General features: G+C 39.2%; 1 protein-coding gene across 2 annotated transcripts; it reads left to right on the top strand.

Annotated features, from left to right (window-relative positions):
- The first annotated feature begins 1,518 nt into the window (after positions 1-1,518).
- On the top strand, positions 1,519-16,252 carry LOC111865814 (replication factor C subunit 2). 2 transcript variants are annotated; one of them, XR_002843046.2, is made up of 9 exons: positions 1,519-1,816; positions 4,942-5,053; positions 8,881-9,089; positions 10,194-10,389; positions 11,042-11,170; positions 12,545-12,625; positions 12,819-12,932; positions 15,033-15,266; positions 15,564-16,251. XR_002843046.2 is itself a non-coding variant. In XM_023854139.2 (8 exons), exons 1-8 carry the CDS (start codon positions 1,689-1,691, stop codon positions 15,144-15,146), a joined length of 1,083 nt encoding a protein of 360 aa, XP_023709907.1. In that variant the 5' UTR covers positions 1,519-1,688; the 3' UTR covers positions 15,147-16,252. The 2 variants fall into 2 exon arrangements, 1 of the variants encoding a protein (XP_023709907.1); XM_023854139.2 differs by having other exon boundaries at positions 15,033-16,252.
- The last annotated feature ends 770 nt before the right edge of the window (positions 16,253-17,022 follow it).

Here is a 17,022-nt window from a genome sequence, read left to right as displayed (position 1 = left end):
AACTACAAGCTTCTTACGGCAGCAGCTCACGACAACTGAACCTCAGCACTTCTGTAACTCACTGACTAACTCAGTCACACACCAACCAACCAATTCAACTCAACTGACCTACTAACTAACCAGCTGCCCTGCTTATAACATCTCAGCATGGACTGCACATAAAACACTGTTCCTCTGTTGCTGTTTATGAGTCCTTGCTTAGCAAGGGATCTGCATGCTACAATATACACATACAGTAAATTTATGGTAACATTTACAATGTATTGGCTGCAAGAATCATCATAATTATTTCTGTTGGCCAGGTAGTTAGACTACTAAGGCATTGTTATCTAAAGTTCCAGATGTATCTGAAGAAAAATTTATGAATTGCCAAGTGATGTCAGTGTCGTGATATGTTTCCCATAGGCCAACAAACTTCCCTCAAGGTCTGCATCCAGGTATCACACACAATTTTTCATTTTCTTCTAATTGTTATAATGACAAAAGAGGTGAAATTAGTGATATTTTTGACAAATTTATTGGAATGTAATTAAATTGTCAATGCAGGTGATTAACCACACTTACTTGTGTGGCAGCATGACAAACCAAGGCTTCCCATTCGCAGAATCTTATTTATAGACTTTTATTAGAACTTCCTTGATGGGAGATCAGCCTGTTACAAAGCTTCTATTTGCATAGGACAATACAAATACAGAAAAGACTTAGGCATGTAATATATTCATGTCCTCAATGGGATTCAGACAAACGATCCAGTGGTCAAGTGCTTGACCCCAGTTCTTTTTTAAGTTTCTTGGGATGTGGTGAGACTGAGTCCACTTGGTAGTTGGCCACTAATTGGCCTATTGTACCAGCCCCAGATGATAGATAATGATGAATGTGGAGCAGTTGGTGGAATGAGAAGTAGCAGAGGAAACCGAAGTACTCAGAGAAAACTTGTCCTATTGCCACTTTGTCCACCACAAATTCCACATGACCTGACCTGGGCTCGAACCCCAGACTCCATACTGGGAACTTCAACACCGTTACTGCTGTGACCATGCAGCCACTACTGTCACTATGATGAATGGTTAACCATATATGAACATATGCCCTTATGGCGCAGGTATGGATTTGGAAGGAGGCAGCCATGATTTGTTTCAGGGTCATATCAGAATATGTGTAGTGAGACTGAGGAAAATAGCAAAAAAAACTTTGCGGTGCAATTTAAATGCCACTGTCGTTTTCTGCTGGTCTTATTTAAATACCACTAAATTATTTATTTGCAGCTACTATTATGAATTCAATGAGCCAGGATAGCGCAGTCTGTATAGCGACTAGCTTCTGGCTGGATGACCAAGGGGTCGGAGTTCGAGTCCGAGTGGTGTCAAGAATTTTCACTTCACGTTGTTCAGACCGGCTCTGGGGCCCACTCAACCTCAAATCCAATGGATACCGGGGGTAAAGCGGCCGGGGCGTGAAGCTGACCACTCACCTCCAACTAGTGCCGAGTTCAAGTAAATTTGGGTCTATACATCCACTCCTCTATATGCCTTCGTGGCGTAGTGCTTCCTTAGTTAAGTAGGGACAACTCTGCCTTACCTTTACTATTATGAATCGGTTTGTGCTTCATCTTCGTCATATCGGGAGAAACGTTGTTAATTTGAAGAGCTGTGATTGGTGTTTTCTCCCGCCAGAAATAAAACCGAAGTATGGCGGATTCGGAAGATAAATATGTGGAGGTTATGGAGGTAAATATCTGCGAAAGTGAACCTTCCACATCAAAGGCAGGAACTACGCAACAAGCAGAAGTAAGAAAAAGCCACCATAATCTACCATGGTAAGTATAATACCGGGTACCAATAGTACCTGTAGGTATACTGGTAGTTCTCGACACATAGGGAGTGGAGTGTATATACGCATACGCTGACGGTAGCCACTGTTGAGAAACATTTCTTACATGCAACGTAAAAATTATCAAAGAGTGAGCCGTTTTATAGAGAAGCAGGCTGAAATGCTGTGTTACAGAGTGTCCGTAGTGGGAGAGGATGTTCCAACATTGCATCGCTTGGCGGCTTTTAGACCAGTACATCTTCACAAATCCAAACAGAAGTTAAGCCACCTGTATACTTGCCCCACTTTGCGGTATAATGATTAGCCTCTTATGGAGATTCGTGTTTCAGATCTCAGGGTAGAATCTGGTTAAGACAGATTTTACGTGGGGTTCCTCCCCTGTGGACAAATTCCGCTTCTTTTCATATCCATAGTTTCATTTACATTTATTTTCACTTCATGGATCCAATCATCTCCCCGTAGGGCTGGATATAAAATATATAATCAGGCCTCTCACAGATAGTTCAAGTTGGCAGGACAACACACATGGGTCACGGAAAAACCACACGCCTTGTCATTCCACACACACACACACACACACACACACACACACACACTGGCAAGCCGTATCATCAACACAGTTACAATTATAAAATATTACAATTCATAACAAAAACAGACATCACACATATTACCACATTTACAACAAGCAAGTCTCAACAATATACAATTCACGCACACAGACCATTTATTAACTCTTAACTTTTGAGCCCCTTGCTTGCTCAACAGATTGAAATACGTTACTTTGCAAATAATTTCATAAAACAAACCTAAATTGCTTTTTATCGTTTTTTAAACTGTGATATTTGATGGCAGAGTTTTAAATAGCTTGACACCTGAATAATACACCCCTCTCTGATAGGATGATAAATGTGTTGTAGGTATGTGAAGGTGGTCATTCCTACTGGTACCAATCACATATAAAGAGCTGTTGGTTCAGCTTTCTTAATTATCAGTCATATGTACATAACCTGTGCAGACGATAATACATGTTTATGTAAACCAGGAACTCATCTATTTATTTATTTCATCTCTATAGATCATTGTTACATGACAAGTCAGTTACTGTACATTGGCTGATTACAATAAGAGAATAAAGTTACAGTACTTAAAAGTGTTTACAATAGATTACAGTAGATTACAATAGTTAAGATTTCATATAGTGTGAGGTGGAATCCATACTAGGTCCCCTTGGCACATCGGCTTCCATATGTCCTATTGTACCTGTACTGGTGATAATGCTTATGGAGAATTTTGATGGAATGAGGATCAATAAACTTTTGTATTGATTTATAACTTGTGTATATTTTATTTTGTGTTGTGATTGTTGTCATTTACTTTTTGGTCAAGCCTGTCAGTATCAGAGTTTTCTCAGCAACAGAGAAAAACAGTAGTTGTCAGTTTTGAGGGTGCTGTTACAGAATCCACTTAGCAGGCTCAGAACATCACAGACAGTCTGATTAAGAATGCCTCTTTGTCCAGTCATGCACCTTTCTAGTATCAAAACAGTTATGTGAAAACAATTTTAGAGGAGGTCCTTTGGGAGGAGAGGGAAGGGTAGATTTTTCTAGAAAGAGGCTGTTGAAGAACAAGAAAATACATGTAATCAGTGCAATTTAGTGAAGTTTGTGAGGACAGAATTTTAGTGGTTAATGATATGGGAAGTTGGCACTTGCTGTATTTGTTTACTTTCACTTTCCTGATAGACCTTGCATAGGTTTTTAAAGGCATTTATGTTTTTGCCTAATAAATTAATATTATCAGCATAAGCCAGAAGCCAGTATGCCCCATTCACTTCAAGTACCTCTTTGTTTTCTTGGACATTCTGAATGGCATGTTCTAAAGCAAAGTTGAAACACTGGAAATGGAGAATCTTCTTGATTTAGAATGCATTGAACAAGAAGTGCATGAGGCAAATGATTGCATATGTAGGTTTCATAAGTATACCAGATTCAGTGCATTATTCAAGTTTTCCCCGAGTACTTTGGTTTCCCCTGCCAGTCCTCATTCCATCAAATTCTCCATAAACATTATCACCAGTACAGGCACAATAGGACATATGGAAGCCGACGTGCCGAGCGGACCTAATATTGATTCCACCTCACACTATGTGAAACCTTAACTATTGTAAACAATTTTAAATATTGTAACTTTATTCTCTTAATGTAATCAGCCAATGTACAGTAACTGACTTGCCCTATATCGTGTAACAATCATCTGTAGAGATGAAATAAATACATACATACATTTACTATCTGATAATATCATCCTAACTTTTGCAATCACCAAATAATGGTAAGCATCACATTCATTCATTCATTCATTTATTTCATTTCTGTTAATCCAGGCTGATACAACCATTGGATATAGAGGAAGTCAAAGAACATGCAGTCATAAAAAGATTTTGTCAAAATTAAATATAAGATTAACAAGCAAATATAAATATTACAAGGTAACAGCCAACTCCTTTGAAAGATCATATTTGCATGCCATCATATATCTGTCAAGACATGATCAGTTTGATTATGCATCTTCCCATAGGTAGAAGTCGTGTATTTATAAATGTTGCAGTATGAGAATATTGTACTCTTAACAGTTAGGTTTTTTGATATGGCAGAGTTTACTGTTCTGACTCCATTGTCATTACTGGTTTCATGTCCATGTCTGACACAAAATAGAAATATATGTGGCAATGGTGGGTGTTTTTGTGTGTGTGTGTGTTCGTTCCCCCCCGCCCCCCTTAAGGCAGGACGTGTACTGGGTCTATGCTGACAGAAGTAAAAGTGTATTGCTGTTCATACTTTTGTGAGAAAACATTTAGTTAATGGGATGGTTGTGTGACATCAACCGCTGCACAGGTGTCATTCTGTTTTGCATCTGCTGTACCAGGATACACACACCAACAGCTTTGACTTCAGTTATCCTGCACACCGGCTTGAGCGTTAAGTGTACACTTATCATGATAATTTGAAAGATTATTTTTTGAGGCTGCCAAAACTGAGGCTGTGTGTACTTTTCTTTTTTTGTAAACACAGGATAATGAGATTAGACTCACGGTATTGCTCTTTACAGGATAGAAAAGTATAGGCCACAGACATTTAAGGATATTGTTGGAAATGAAGATACTGTCACAAGACTTGAAGTATTTGCAAATACTGGAAATGTACCAAACATCATTATTGCTGTAAGTTGTACATAACCTGATCACTGCATGTTTTACTAGAAGAAACTGAGACAATTATTGTGATGTGCCATGTACAGTGTTGAAGTCTCTTCATACAGATGATGAGTTTGCAGTCTGCGTCACATGTAGGATTTAAGGCTCTCACAGCAGTGGTTATAATGAATTCTGCCTTCTTGGATATAACAACGTGTGGTTCGTTGAAAATTAACCAACATTTCAGAGGAGCATGTCACCATCTTCAGGGTAGAAGAATAAGCCAGTTACGAAACCAGTATGAAAGCAGGCTCTGTGTGCTACCAGCCTTCACTCTGGTTTCTTGCTTGTCTTATAATTCGACAGTGAAGATGGAGGCCATACACTCCTCCAAAACATGGGTTGACTTCCCATGGACTGCATGGTACCATATCCCAGAAGACAGAACTCTGCATTACAGAAAAGTTTCCAGTTTTATTAAATCTGAAGGTTTAACACATTGACTCCCATTACAGCATGCTCTGTTATACAGTTTGTAAATTTGAATATTTATTAACATAGACTGACAGACTAATTATGTGTGCTTAAAGTGTTGAAGGTTTTGCTGTTCAGGCATTGTTTTAATACTTGGACATCCTGATTTCATGGAAGGTTTATGATCACCACATTAATAGGCTATCACTGGATCCTGATACTAGGTACCTCAGTCCAAATCATGTCACCTAATTGTCTTTCTTGTAGATTGTGTAATCTTTCTTCCATATGTCTTGGTTTTCCAGGTTTCCTCTTTCTGTAAAGTTTTCCTGTTACAACTCTGAATGCATTTCTTGTTTTCCCCTTCCATGTTACGTGGTTGTGTACTTTTAAACTGATGTTTATGGTCTGATAGCCAGGAACGTTTGGTGTATATATATATATTATTTTAAAAAATAATTTTCTGGAGTATCATTATAATTCAGTACTTAGAACTGTTTGTTGGTGAGATTCACTCATGGTCTGCACTGTTAAGTCCAGCAGGCAATGGGTGGCTTATTGCTATTTTAGAGTGTGTAATGAGAAGGCTGAAGAAAATTGAGGGAAGGAGGCAGTATTGTTGGAGAAATTATAATTTGTATAGACAGTTGGCCTCCATGAATCCAAAGAGAGTAGCACGTATCGTTCCCACTGAACTGGTCGAAGGAGTTGCAGCAGGCCCTGAGGTTATCTCCTTATATTAGGACAATCAGATCAAGGAGGGTGAGCAGGGCATGAAACTGACCACACCTCCAACTAGTGCCAAGGTCAAGCAATATGTGGTTCTGTATATCCGGTCCTCTTATGTCATCATGGCATAGTGTTTAATTGGTTAAGGACAGGAAGCTTTACCTACTTCCCCATCCCCCAAAAGATTAGGGCCCCTTGCGGAAGAGCTGTGTGTAAGTAGGAGAATAATATTAAAATATGGGAACATGTGGACTAGATCCATTTAGCTCAAGATAGGTATGACTTGTGAGCTTTTGTGAACACAGTGCTAGATCTTGTTTTCATAAAACATGGTGACTTTCTTCAGCAATTTAAATGACTATTATTTTTCAAAAATGCTTCTGTCCTGTGACATTAATGATGCTTCATGCACTAAGAACAGTGAGCTCATATGCCTTGATCCATCCTTGACAGAAATGTTATGGAGATGAGATCACACTTGGTATGTGGGTTCTCAGAAAAGTGCTAGATGAAAGCAGGTTAGAAATATCTGCAACCTGTCATATGGTGTAAGTATTCTGTCAACATGGGCTCCTGAGATACAACCCATGATATCAAATACTTGCACAGAACTGGTTATAATCATATGTAACGAAACTGAAACTTGATCACCTGTTCCAATAATATTTATTTATTTATAATACCCTCTGCATGTGACATGTTGAGTAATTTAGTGATCAAAAAGTGATACAATCCATACTGTATACATTGCATGTGGTAACACTGCTCAGTTCCAAAGACCAGTCTGTCACTTGTATGTGAACCCTCTTACAGCAAATATGAATAAAAAAAATTGTGTGGGCATTTTCGTCTTTTTACTATTGTGTTTACATGTTTGTGTTCTGGGTATTTTGTAATTTAATCCATTTTTCTTTTAATGAATATGTTGAGTTCATGTTCATGGATTGTTATCTGTGAATGCAACTTATGTGCATTTCTGAGTATTCAGGATGGCATTTGCAGACTGCCCAGTTCAAAGTGTGCCACAGAGGGGTGAATGACAACAACAGTTTACTTCTTATCTGTAACGTAGCAGATACTTAACTTTATTCTTATAGCAGGTTTATTTGCAAAATCATGACTTAAATATAGCTAACAGATGCTTTGAAAATGTGGCACACTTCAGATATTTTGGAACAACAGTAACAAATCAAAATTTGGTTCAGGAGGAAATTAAGAGGAGATTGAATTCAGGTAATGCTTGATACCATTCAGCCCAGAACCTTTTGTCATCTTGTATGCTGTCTAAAAACATAGAATTATACAAAACTACTTTCCTGTGGTTCTGTATGAGTGTGAAACTTGATCTCTGACATTAAGGGAGGAACATGGACTGAGAGTGTTTGAGAACAGGGTGCTGAGGAGGATATTTAAACCGAAGACAGATGAAGTGACAGGAGGTTGAATAAACTGCATAATGAGGAGCTTCATAACTTGTACACTTTGCCAAGTATAATTAGAGTGATCAAGTTGAGGAGGATGAGATGGCAGGGCATGTAGCACACATGGGGTGAAGAGGAATGCATATAGGATATTGGTGGGAAAGCCAGCGGGAAAGATACCTCTAGGAAGACCAGCATGTAGGTGGGTGGATGATATTAAAATAGATCTTAGAGAAATAGAATTGAGTGGTATGGACTGGATTGATCTGGCTCAGGATAGGGACTAATGGAGGGATCTTGTGAATAGGATAATGAATATTTGTGTTCCATAAAATTCTGGGAAGTCCTTGAATAGCTGCACAGCTGGTGGCTCCTCAAGAAGGGCTCAGCCCCGCTAAGTTATTTAGCAGGTTTATGTTAACTCTGAATAGTAAATGCACAAATATGTAATTTGAATAATTTCTGGTGGAAAGACAGCACTGCAGCTGGAAAAACATGAAATTGGCAGAGATTTATTCCATTTTATGTGTAACATAAAAACGTTAATGATTTTGTGTTTGTTAGAAAACTGTAATGTATGGAATGGCTTCTATAATTATCGCAGCTTTGGCTCTGGTTGGGACATTTGGATACGCCACAGAAATGTCTTATGGTCACCGCTGAAGACAGTAATTAAATGTTGGATGACAGCAGCATCTGTTTCAAGAAATAAATCATCTTTGCCCTGTATTTGCACTGTATTATGTTTTGTTGATTATTTGCGCATTCCTTTGTGTGGTTGCCATTAAAAATGTTAACAAAATGCAGGATGGAGTCCAGCAGTATGTGTTGCCAAAAGTAAGTAATCTGTTTTGTTTTGTTGGTTATATGTGAATTGCTTTGTACTGTGGGGAGCTGGGATGGCATGGTCAGTATAGTGACTAAGCTAGGGGCTGGACAGCTGGGGAGTTAAGTTTCAATTGCCTGTAAGGAAAAGTGATTCTTTTCTTCTCCATAATATCCAGACCAGCTCTCGGGCCCACTGAGCCTCCTGTACGGTGAGTACTGAGGGCTGTTTCCCAGGGAGTAAAGTAGCAGGGGCATGAAGCTGAATGCTCACCTCCATCTAAAGCCAAGGTTAGGAATGGTGGGGCTTGCTCCTGCATATAGGGATAACTTTACATTTTACTTTACCTTTTGTTGTAACAAATTTTTGATTGCAGCCTATTTAATTTTTGTTACATATCACAGGGTCCACCAGGTGTAGGCAAGACGACAACAATTTTATGTCTGGCTCGTATTCTCTTGGGACCTGCTTTCAGTTCTGCGGTGCTGGAGTTGAATGCTTCAAATGATCGAGGTATTGATGTCGTACGTAACAGAATCAAAATGTTTGCCCAGCAGAAGGTTACATTGCCACAGGGCAAACATAAAATTATCATCCTAGATGAAGCAGACAGGTTAGTGTTATTTTGCATGGTGTTCTATAGATCTTATTTGATTTGCAGTAATGCTGAAAGAAGATACTCAAATTTTCGTTCTGTTTCAAGATACAAAGTGTGTCCCAAAAGTCATGAAATATATTTCGTTCCCGCGCTCCTACTGGTCGTAGCGCGCTGGAACCGGTTGGGTTAGGGTGGAGGCCTGTAGCTTCACAGCGCGCCCAAAGGTCAGTCTGCACGAGCATCGGGGCATCAGTATCGCTGATTTAGTGCACCTGTGTTTTGTGACCGCGTCACGGCGCAAGATGGCGGATACTTTCAAACAACGTTGGGCAGTCAAGTTCTGCACAAAGCTCAACAAAAAAGCTGCCAAAACTCACGAACTGCTTAAGCAAGCCTACAGGGAGTCTGCTCTATCATATGTGCAAGTTACAAGGTGGGTGAAGAAGTTTAAGGAGGGCCAGGAAGGAGTGGAAGATGACCCCCACTCTGGACGGCCATCAACAAGCCAAACCGATGAAACTGTGGCTCGTGTGCGTGATTTGTTGAATACTGACCGTCAAATGACTGTCTGGTTGTTAGCCGACACTCTGAACATTCCAAAAACTGTTGTGCATCGCATCGTTATGGATGAATTGAACATGCGAAAGGTGTGCGCCAAGTTGGTCCCCAAATTATTGACGGACAAGCTGCCGCAGTCACCCTACAGCACTGACCTAGCTCCAGCCGACTTCTTTTTGCTCCCANGTCTTTTGAGACACACCTTGTATTGAAATTGCTGTAATGTAGTCCTGTTTCTTAAATATACAAGTCCCACATTTTAACATGTACATATGCTGGTGTTCTTTTGAAGAAAATCTGTTAATACTGATGCTCATGATACACTTGGCAGTGCAGATCATCATCATTGAATATGTCTCAGTAACAGAAAGTAAGTGAGGTTATGTGATACCAGTGATGTTTACCCTTCTCCCCTCCTCACTACAATAACTTGATACTCTGCATTTATTAATGCACAGATTTTCACTTAGTTGTGCTTAATTTTCATGTTTAACTTTTAAAACCCGTAAGTATCATTAAAGAGTTCCTGGTACAAAGTTTGCAGCATTTGTTTCTTTACAGCATGACAGAAGGTGCTCAGCAAGCCCTAAGGCGCACTATGGAATTGTATAGCCGTACAACAAGATTTGCTTTAGCATGCAACAACAGTGAGAAAATAATTGAAGCAATTCAATCAAGATGTGCCATGATTCGTTATGGTCGGCTTTCTGATGCTCAAATTTTGGCGAAAGTTATTGAGGTCTGCCAGAAGGAACAGGTGAATTTACAGCATTATTTATTTAATAGTTGTTATCTCACATTGGAGGCACTCACACATATACTGCTGATAACTGTTTGTGTCACCTGCCATTTTAGTGCGGAGCAGGGATGATGTATCAGTGACACCATCTGAAATTCAGCTGGCACCACAAATTACAGGCGTTTTTCTGTGGACATCTTGTCACTGGCTACTTCAATAGGTCATCGGTGTAGTCCCGGCTTTTTACTTGCCTGTAGTTCCATATGTCTTGGATTTTTAATTCAGCGTACTGTAGGACTGGAAATGTGTATTGTTTATCGTACTTAGGAAGACAGGGCATGCCATTGCATCAGAGGTGGACAAAGTGACTCTGACACAGGTTTCAGTTCGGGTGCTTTGGTTTTACCTGGAATCATTCCAACAGTGCTTATACTTGTCTGTCACTGCCTCTCTGATATGCATTAGTCCTAACCAAGCACAGTGTCAGCCTCAGTCCCCAGTTGTGACAGACCCAGCACTTGGCTGGACTCAGAGCAAAGGAAACAATTTAACTGAAGTGTTTCCTTTGCAGTGGATAATTGTATGCTTGAAAGCCATCCTGCTCTTGAAGACCAGGTGTTCAGAGAATACTGTTCCTCATCTTTGAAATAATGGTGCATCATTTTTGCAGGTTTCTTACACAGAAGATGGATTGGAGGCTATAGTGTTCACTGCCCAGGGTGACATGCGGCAAGCATTGAACAACTTGCAGTCCACATCCAATGGATTCAAGCATGTCAGCAGTGAGAATGTGTTCAAAGTAAATATTGTACAGGTTGTTTTTTTTTTAATAAACTTGACACATTCACATCTCTGCGCTTCACCACGACCAGTGCATTGCCGGCTGTGAAGTGCACGCGAATTTTGATGATAACATTTGGAATGAAGGGAAGTTCTTACCTCTCATGCATGAACTGCACTGTCCACCATGTGACATAATATTGTGTAGATGTCTACAAGTTAATTATTTTTCTTCATTCCAAACATTATCAGCTGTTAAGCATGCTGCATCATTGACAGAATTCACATGCACTTCGTGGCTGGTAGTGCACCAGTTGCAGCAAAGCACAGAGCCATGAACTCGTCAATAGCTTTAAAAATGTCCCTGTATAATTATACAGGGTTATTGCAAATGAATTATATACTGTCATGTGTGTTATGACTATAGGCAGGGTTTGGATTATTAATTGGATTTCTTGAACACTTACACACACAACTCATAACTACAAGTAACTGTAGTGCTGTTGATAATTCATGCTGTGCAGTTTACTACAGCATACGCTTTAATCTTCTCAGTCTGCTGTGTCTTTGCCAGTTTTCTGGTAATAACTTCTAACAGCAACAGCTCTCAAGGACTGAACTGTAGCAGTCCTCTTTCTCACTGACCAACCAACTCACTGCACTCCACTAAGTACCACTCATGTATTGTGCTGTTTATAACATCTCCGCACGGATCACACAGAACACATCATTCCTCTGTTGCTGTTTGCAGGCTACTGCCTAGCAACAGGTCTACATACCAGAATACTCTTAAAAATTTTCTGAGCAAGCTACTTGCTCTAAAAATCAGCATCTCAAAAGAGTTTTGTATGAATCAGCAAAAATAAATATTTTTTACTGATTCCATATTTATTGTTGTTTAAAATGTGCCCCATTTGTTGGTCAGGAATTATAAACTTATTTGTTAGTGTGAGACAGCAGCTCCTCACTTTGCCCTGAAAGTAGCACTCAGTTGTCTTCATAGGTAAAGTAGTGTTAGTTGGTTGTGCCACTAAGCCTCACTCGCTCACTTTGATAGTTGTAGTATAGTGTGTGGGTTAAGCACATCTTTTAATTTCCTTTTGTGTTTCTGACTCTTTTCAACTTTTCATATTCATTATTTGGTTTGATTTCCATTTAATGTCATAGAGTCTGACAAAGAGGTCATAGACTTCCTATCAACTGACTTGCATGGCTGATAAAGGTTAACCTACCCAGTATTCAGATTGTTCAATAACAACCAAAACGTGTTCCTTGAAATAGAAATGGTCTGGCAGATGAAACGTGAGGATTGCATTAGATTGTTTCTGGAAACAAACTTAAATTTATGCGAACTTGGTTGTGTATACTGATATCTGTGTTTATTTCATTTCAGGTATGCGATGAGCCCCATCCACTTCTAGTGAAAGAAATGTTGCAACACTGTATTGATGGAAACATTGAAAAGGCTTATAAGGTATACCAAATGTTGTAACAGTTGAATCAAGCCCTGGAGGTGTAACTTTGCTGTCTGGTTATACTGTGCAGTGCAAGTCTGTGTATTAACATAGACATTGAGAAAGTCTAGCTTGTGTTTTGCTGGAGCAGTAATTCTCTGTAGTTATCTTTGAATAATTTGTTGTACATAGTATTGTAACTTTCATTTGCAGATAATGGCTCATCTGTGGAAACTTGGCTATGCAGCAGAAGATATCATTGGAAATATTTTCCGTGTCGCTAAATCTATGCAAATGTCAGAGGAATTGAAGCTTGACTTTATAAAGGTAGATGTCACTTGTAGCAAATAGAAAAGATTGTGGCCACTGAAGGACTACAGAATAGTGTTCCTTTTAACCCTCACTGGAGATCAGACACTGTCATTTTAATGCAGTTTTCAGGGACATTGAAGAAAGTACAGCATTTTCCCAACTGCCACACAGTTTTTTAATTTTGGAAGAATTATGTATCTTGATTGGGAAGTATTTTGTTATTGAAATGTAAGAGGGGGTTTTTATCATGGTCTGGACTACCTTGTTTTATGTCACAGTTTTTACTCATGTTAAATAATGTAAGTGTAAGTTTCTACCCTACATTTAGATGTCTTCTTGGTGTGGAGTTGAAATGTGATGCTGAAAGCTCCTTACCAGAACTATTCCATAATGAAGAGAGATTGTAGGTTATCATTGTAATGCGTATTAATATTACAATCAGAACTACTAGGTTTTTGGACTATGTCCATTGTCCATTATGCTGAAAACTAGAAAACATCGTTTGAGCAACTGAATCTGTTTCTGTTTTCAGGTAAGGCAGAAGACACCTACTCTGTTATGTTTCTTAGGAGCTAACCTCAATCTTTTACCTGAGGCCAGAAACAGATCCAGGTTCTGAAACGTTGTGGTATCTAGTTTTTAGGATATCGGACAATGAACGTAGTCCAAAAATCCAGTAATTTTGAGTTCTGTACACCGTCAGAACCCTTTAGAATCTGCGGCTACTATTACAATCTTCTGGGATTTGCTGCTAAGTGTACTAGTTATCTCTTTTGATATGATATCCCTTTTCAATGAAGAATTCTCATAAATTAGTGTGTTTAAAAAGATTCATTATAGGGTCATGTCCTTTTTCATTGTGGACAGAGAAAGAGATTTTGTCAACAAACTGATTCTTTGCTAATGTTGCCAACCAGTATGATTGTGGTGGTCAGATATACTGCATAAAGCAAAAGTAGTTATCTGAATGAAAACTCAACATTTACATATCTATCAAGATATTTCTTTCTACAGTTTGATGTTGAAAATTTGAGACTCATACGTGCCTGTTATTTCCTACAGTTATGATAAAGTGAAAGAAAATTTATAAAAAAAGGTTCTGAACTATCTTAATACAAGATATCAGTTGCAAGATATGAAGAGAAAGAACTTGGGAGATGGGCAGAGCCAGCAAGATAATATTAATCCATTATCATTTCCAAGACATGGTCAACCACTTTTTCCAAATATACATACCATGTAGGATTTGAGGTTATAAAGAGTTGTGTCTTCCCGGATATAATGCTGCATAATCTGTGAAAGTCAGCTGGTGTTTTGGAGGAACGTGTTGCCTTGCTCCTGACTGTTTCATGCTGGTTTCTTGCTTGGCTTATTCTTCACTCTGTAGATGGAGGCAGCATGTTCCTCTGAAATGTTGGTTGACTTTTAATGGGCTGCATGGTATATCCAGAGGTTAGATCTTTTCAGCCTTACCATGTCTAAGGCTCATTTAGATTGCACTGGTTTTTCATGTTATCAGCAAATGGCGGTCTTGCATGCGCTCTTTCTTTGACCTAAGAATGCATTTTGTTTATCAGTACACGTCAAAGCTTAATATTGCTACCGTTTAATGATAGTTTCATGGGTAGGGAGGATGCCATTGAAAGAGGTCATCAGGGGATTAAAGTAGATCTTTGGGAAATGGATTTTGAGTATGTGAAGTGGATTATACTAGCTTAGAAGATGGTTTAGTGGTCATCTTTAATAAATCTGTGAGTTAATATAGATATGAATATAAAAAGAGATTGGTAACTGAGGAAGTCAGGTATATTTGCCACCATGACTCTTGCTGGCCTTTAAACTACCTAAAATATCGCACCAGCCCAAGGCATGGCACACGTCTAGAGTCCCTCTGACCACCAGCTCTCAGGTTGGATGGTACAAAACCAATTTCTGAATCCATCTCACCCTCTGACTTGCCAAGCTTGCAGAGTAATTGTCACAATCATGAGACCCTGGTCCTTAGAGTAACTTTGTTGTGGTAGTGATTATGAATGAGCATGTTTCTAGTATCAGGTATTCTGAGTCTGATAAGTAATGTGAGTGCTTTATTTGAAGATGATTTGTTTTCTTCAGGAAATTGGAATGACTCACCTGAGAATAGTGGATGGTATGACAACTCTTCTCCAGCTTACAGGTCTCCTGGCAAAGTGTTGCCAGGTAGCAATGGAGTCAGCTGGAAGTGTGTAGTGATAGAGGTGCAGACTGAACTTTATCAAGCACCTATTTGTGTTGAAATATTTGACCTGTGGGAAGAGTTATGGGAAAGACAAAAGTTTCAGTATTGCAGATGTTCATTCTCACCCCAAGGTATGCTATTTATTTTGGTCCTTTTATAAGAGTATAATGTGATACTGGTTCTGTGTTTTTCTTATGACTACTTAGAGACATAATGAAGTAAATGATTTTTATATGGTGTATATATTATTTGTTGAATACTTGGAGCTCTGACTTTCCTTAGGTCTACCTAGTTTAGTGAAAAGAGGTATTCATTTAACTATTTTCTATCCTCTGTCAAACGTCCAGCTTTACAAATTTACTGGAACACTACAGCCATTTTTTTTGAGTATTATATTATTGTACTTTATGTCTGTTAACCTATTGTAGCACGTAGACCCATTGCTACATAATGACTATAAGCAATGACTGTAGAAAAAGCAAATTTACAGCAGTCATTGCTGGATAACAGCTTCGCAGACAAGCATTCCCACAGCAGCAATTGAACTACCACAGTGAGGAGTGGTGTTTTCTACATTGTCAGTGCCAAGGGGTTGTAAGCAGGACAAGATTAGAATGTAGTCGTCACACATTCCTCAGCCGGTATGGACATAAGCAGAGGACATTGTTAGGATCTGTTACCAGGAAACTGATGGTGAAAACAAACTGAGAAGATGTATGTGCTGTAGTGAGAAGATGAGTGCATAAATTAGCAAGAGTATTATAATTACTTGTAGTTACCATCTGTAAGTGTGCAATAAAGCCAGTCACCAATCCAGACCCTGTCAGTAGCCACTTATACATGTGACAATGTGTTCTAGTACTTTCCCATACCAAAGTTGTTCTCCTTTTGAAGAGATAAATTTTTTGGTTGTAGGTGTGAAGTTGGAAATAAAAAGTATGCAAAAGAAATGAGTCTTTCAGTTGCTAATGAGTTTGATTTCATGCTTACTATACAAATGGAAGGTCCAGGTGACTATTTTTTTGACAAACTTGATACGTTTGTCCTTTTTACTGCGGTCATTTCACGTTGATATGGTAAGTTGGTAAGGGGCACACGGTAGTATAGTTGGTTGAGGTGAGGCATTATGCTACAAGCCAGAAGGTTACAGGTTCAAGTCCTGATGAGGTGGATTTTTTCAATTTACCTACTCCTTCCAACCACACTATGGCCCTGGGGTCTACTGAGCCTCTAACAGAAATGAGTTATCATGAATTTTGATGAGGGGGGGGCTAAAGGGCAGCAGGCGCATAAGGCTGACAGCCTTACCAACATCTGTGACCCAACTATCTAAAGAAAATGTGGAAGCCTTGACATCTCACAAGCCTATGGTCCTTCATGACCTGTTGCAGGGATAGCTTTACCTTTATTTATGGTAAGCTGATAAAGTTGTCCCTGTGCGTAATTAGTTAAGCACTATGTCATGAAGATATATGGGGAAATGGAAGTATAGCTATACCATTCTTAACCTTTGCACTAGATGGAGGTGATTGGTCAGCTTTTCCCCTGGGGAAAGAGCACACAGTCCACATTGGTTAGGAGGCTGGTTGGGTCCCACAGCCATTCTGGACACTGGAGAAGAGAAAAATCTTACACTGCCTGGAATCAAACCTGGGCTGTCCAGCCTGTAGCCTGTCATTATATTAACTGAGCCGTCCTGACACACTGATAGGTATGTCTTGTAAATATGCTTCACTTTTTGCCAGTCATGTGCCATCTGTTGGCAAAGAAGCTTGGTAGCAGCTGGAATTAACTTGATGATACAGTTAAACCTTGGTTATGCAGAAAGACGAACAGAAGTTGCAAACATAGGGTTACAGGTTACAGCTACCAGTAAAGATGGAAGTA

Source organism: Cryptotermes secundus, unplaced genomic scaffold, assembly GCF_002891405.2.
Source record: "Cryptotermes secundus unplaced genomic scaffold, Csec_1.0 scaffold901, whole genome shotgun sequence".
Lineage (NCBI taxonomy): Eukaryota > Metazoa > Arthropoda > Insecta > Blattodea > Kalotermitidae > Cryptotermes > Cryptotermes secundus.
This window is presented reverse-complemented; position numbering and strand designations above follow the sequence as displayed.

Excerpts from the sequence above, each read along its gene's own strand:
- LOC111865814 (XM_023854139.2), top strand. The coding sequence starts at position 1,689 with ATGGCGGATTCGGAAGATAAATATGTGGAGGTTATGGAGGTAAATATC. Across the intron at positions 5,054-8,880 it reads TACCAAACATCATTATTGCT|GGTCCACCAGGTGTAGGCAA; the intron begins GTAAGTTGTACA and ends TACATATCACAG. Across the intron at positions 9,090-10,193 it reads ATCCTAGATGAAGCAGACAG|CATGACAGAAGGTGCTCAGC; the intron begins GTTAGTGTTATT and ends GTTTCTTTACAG.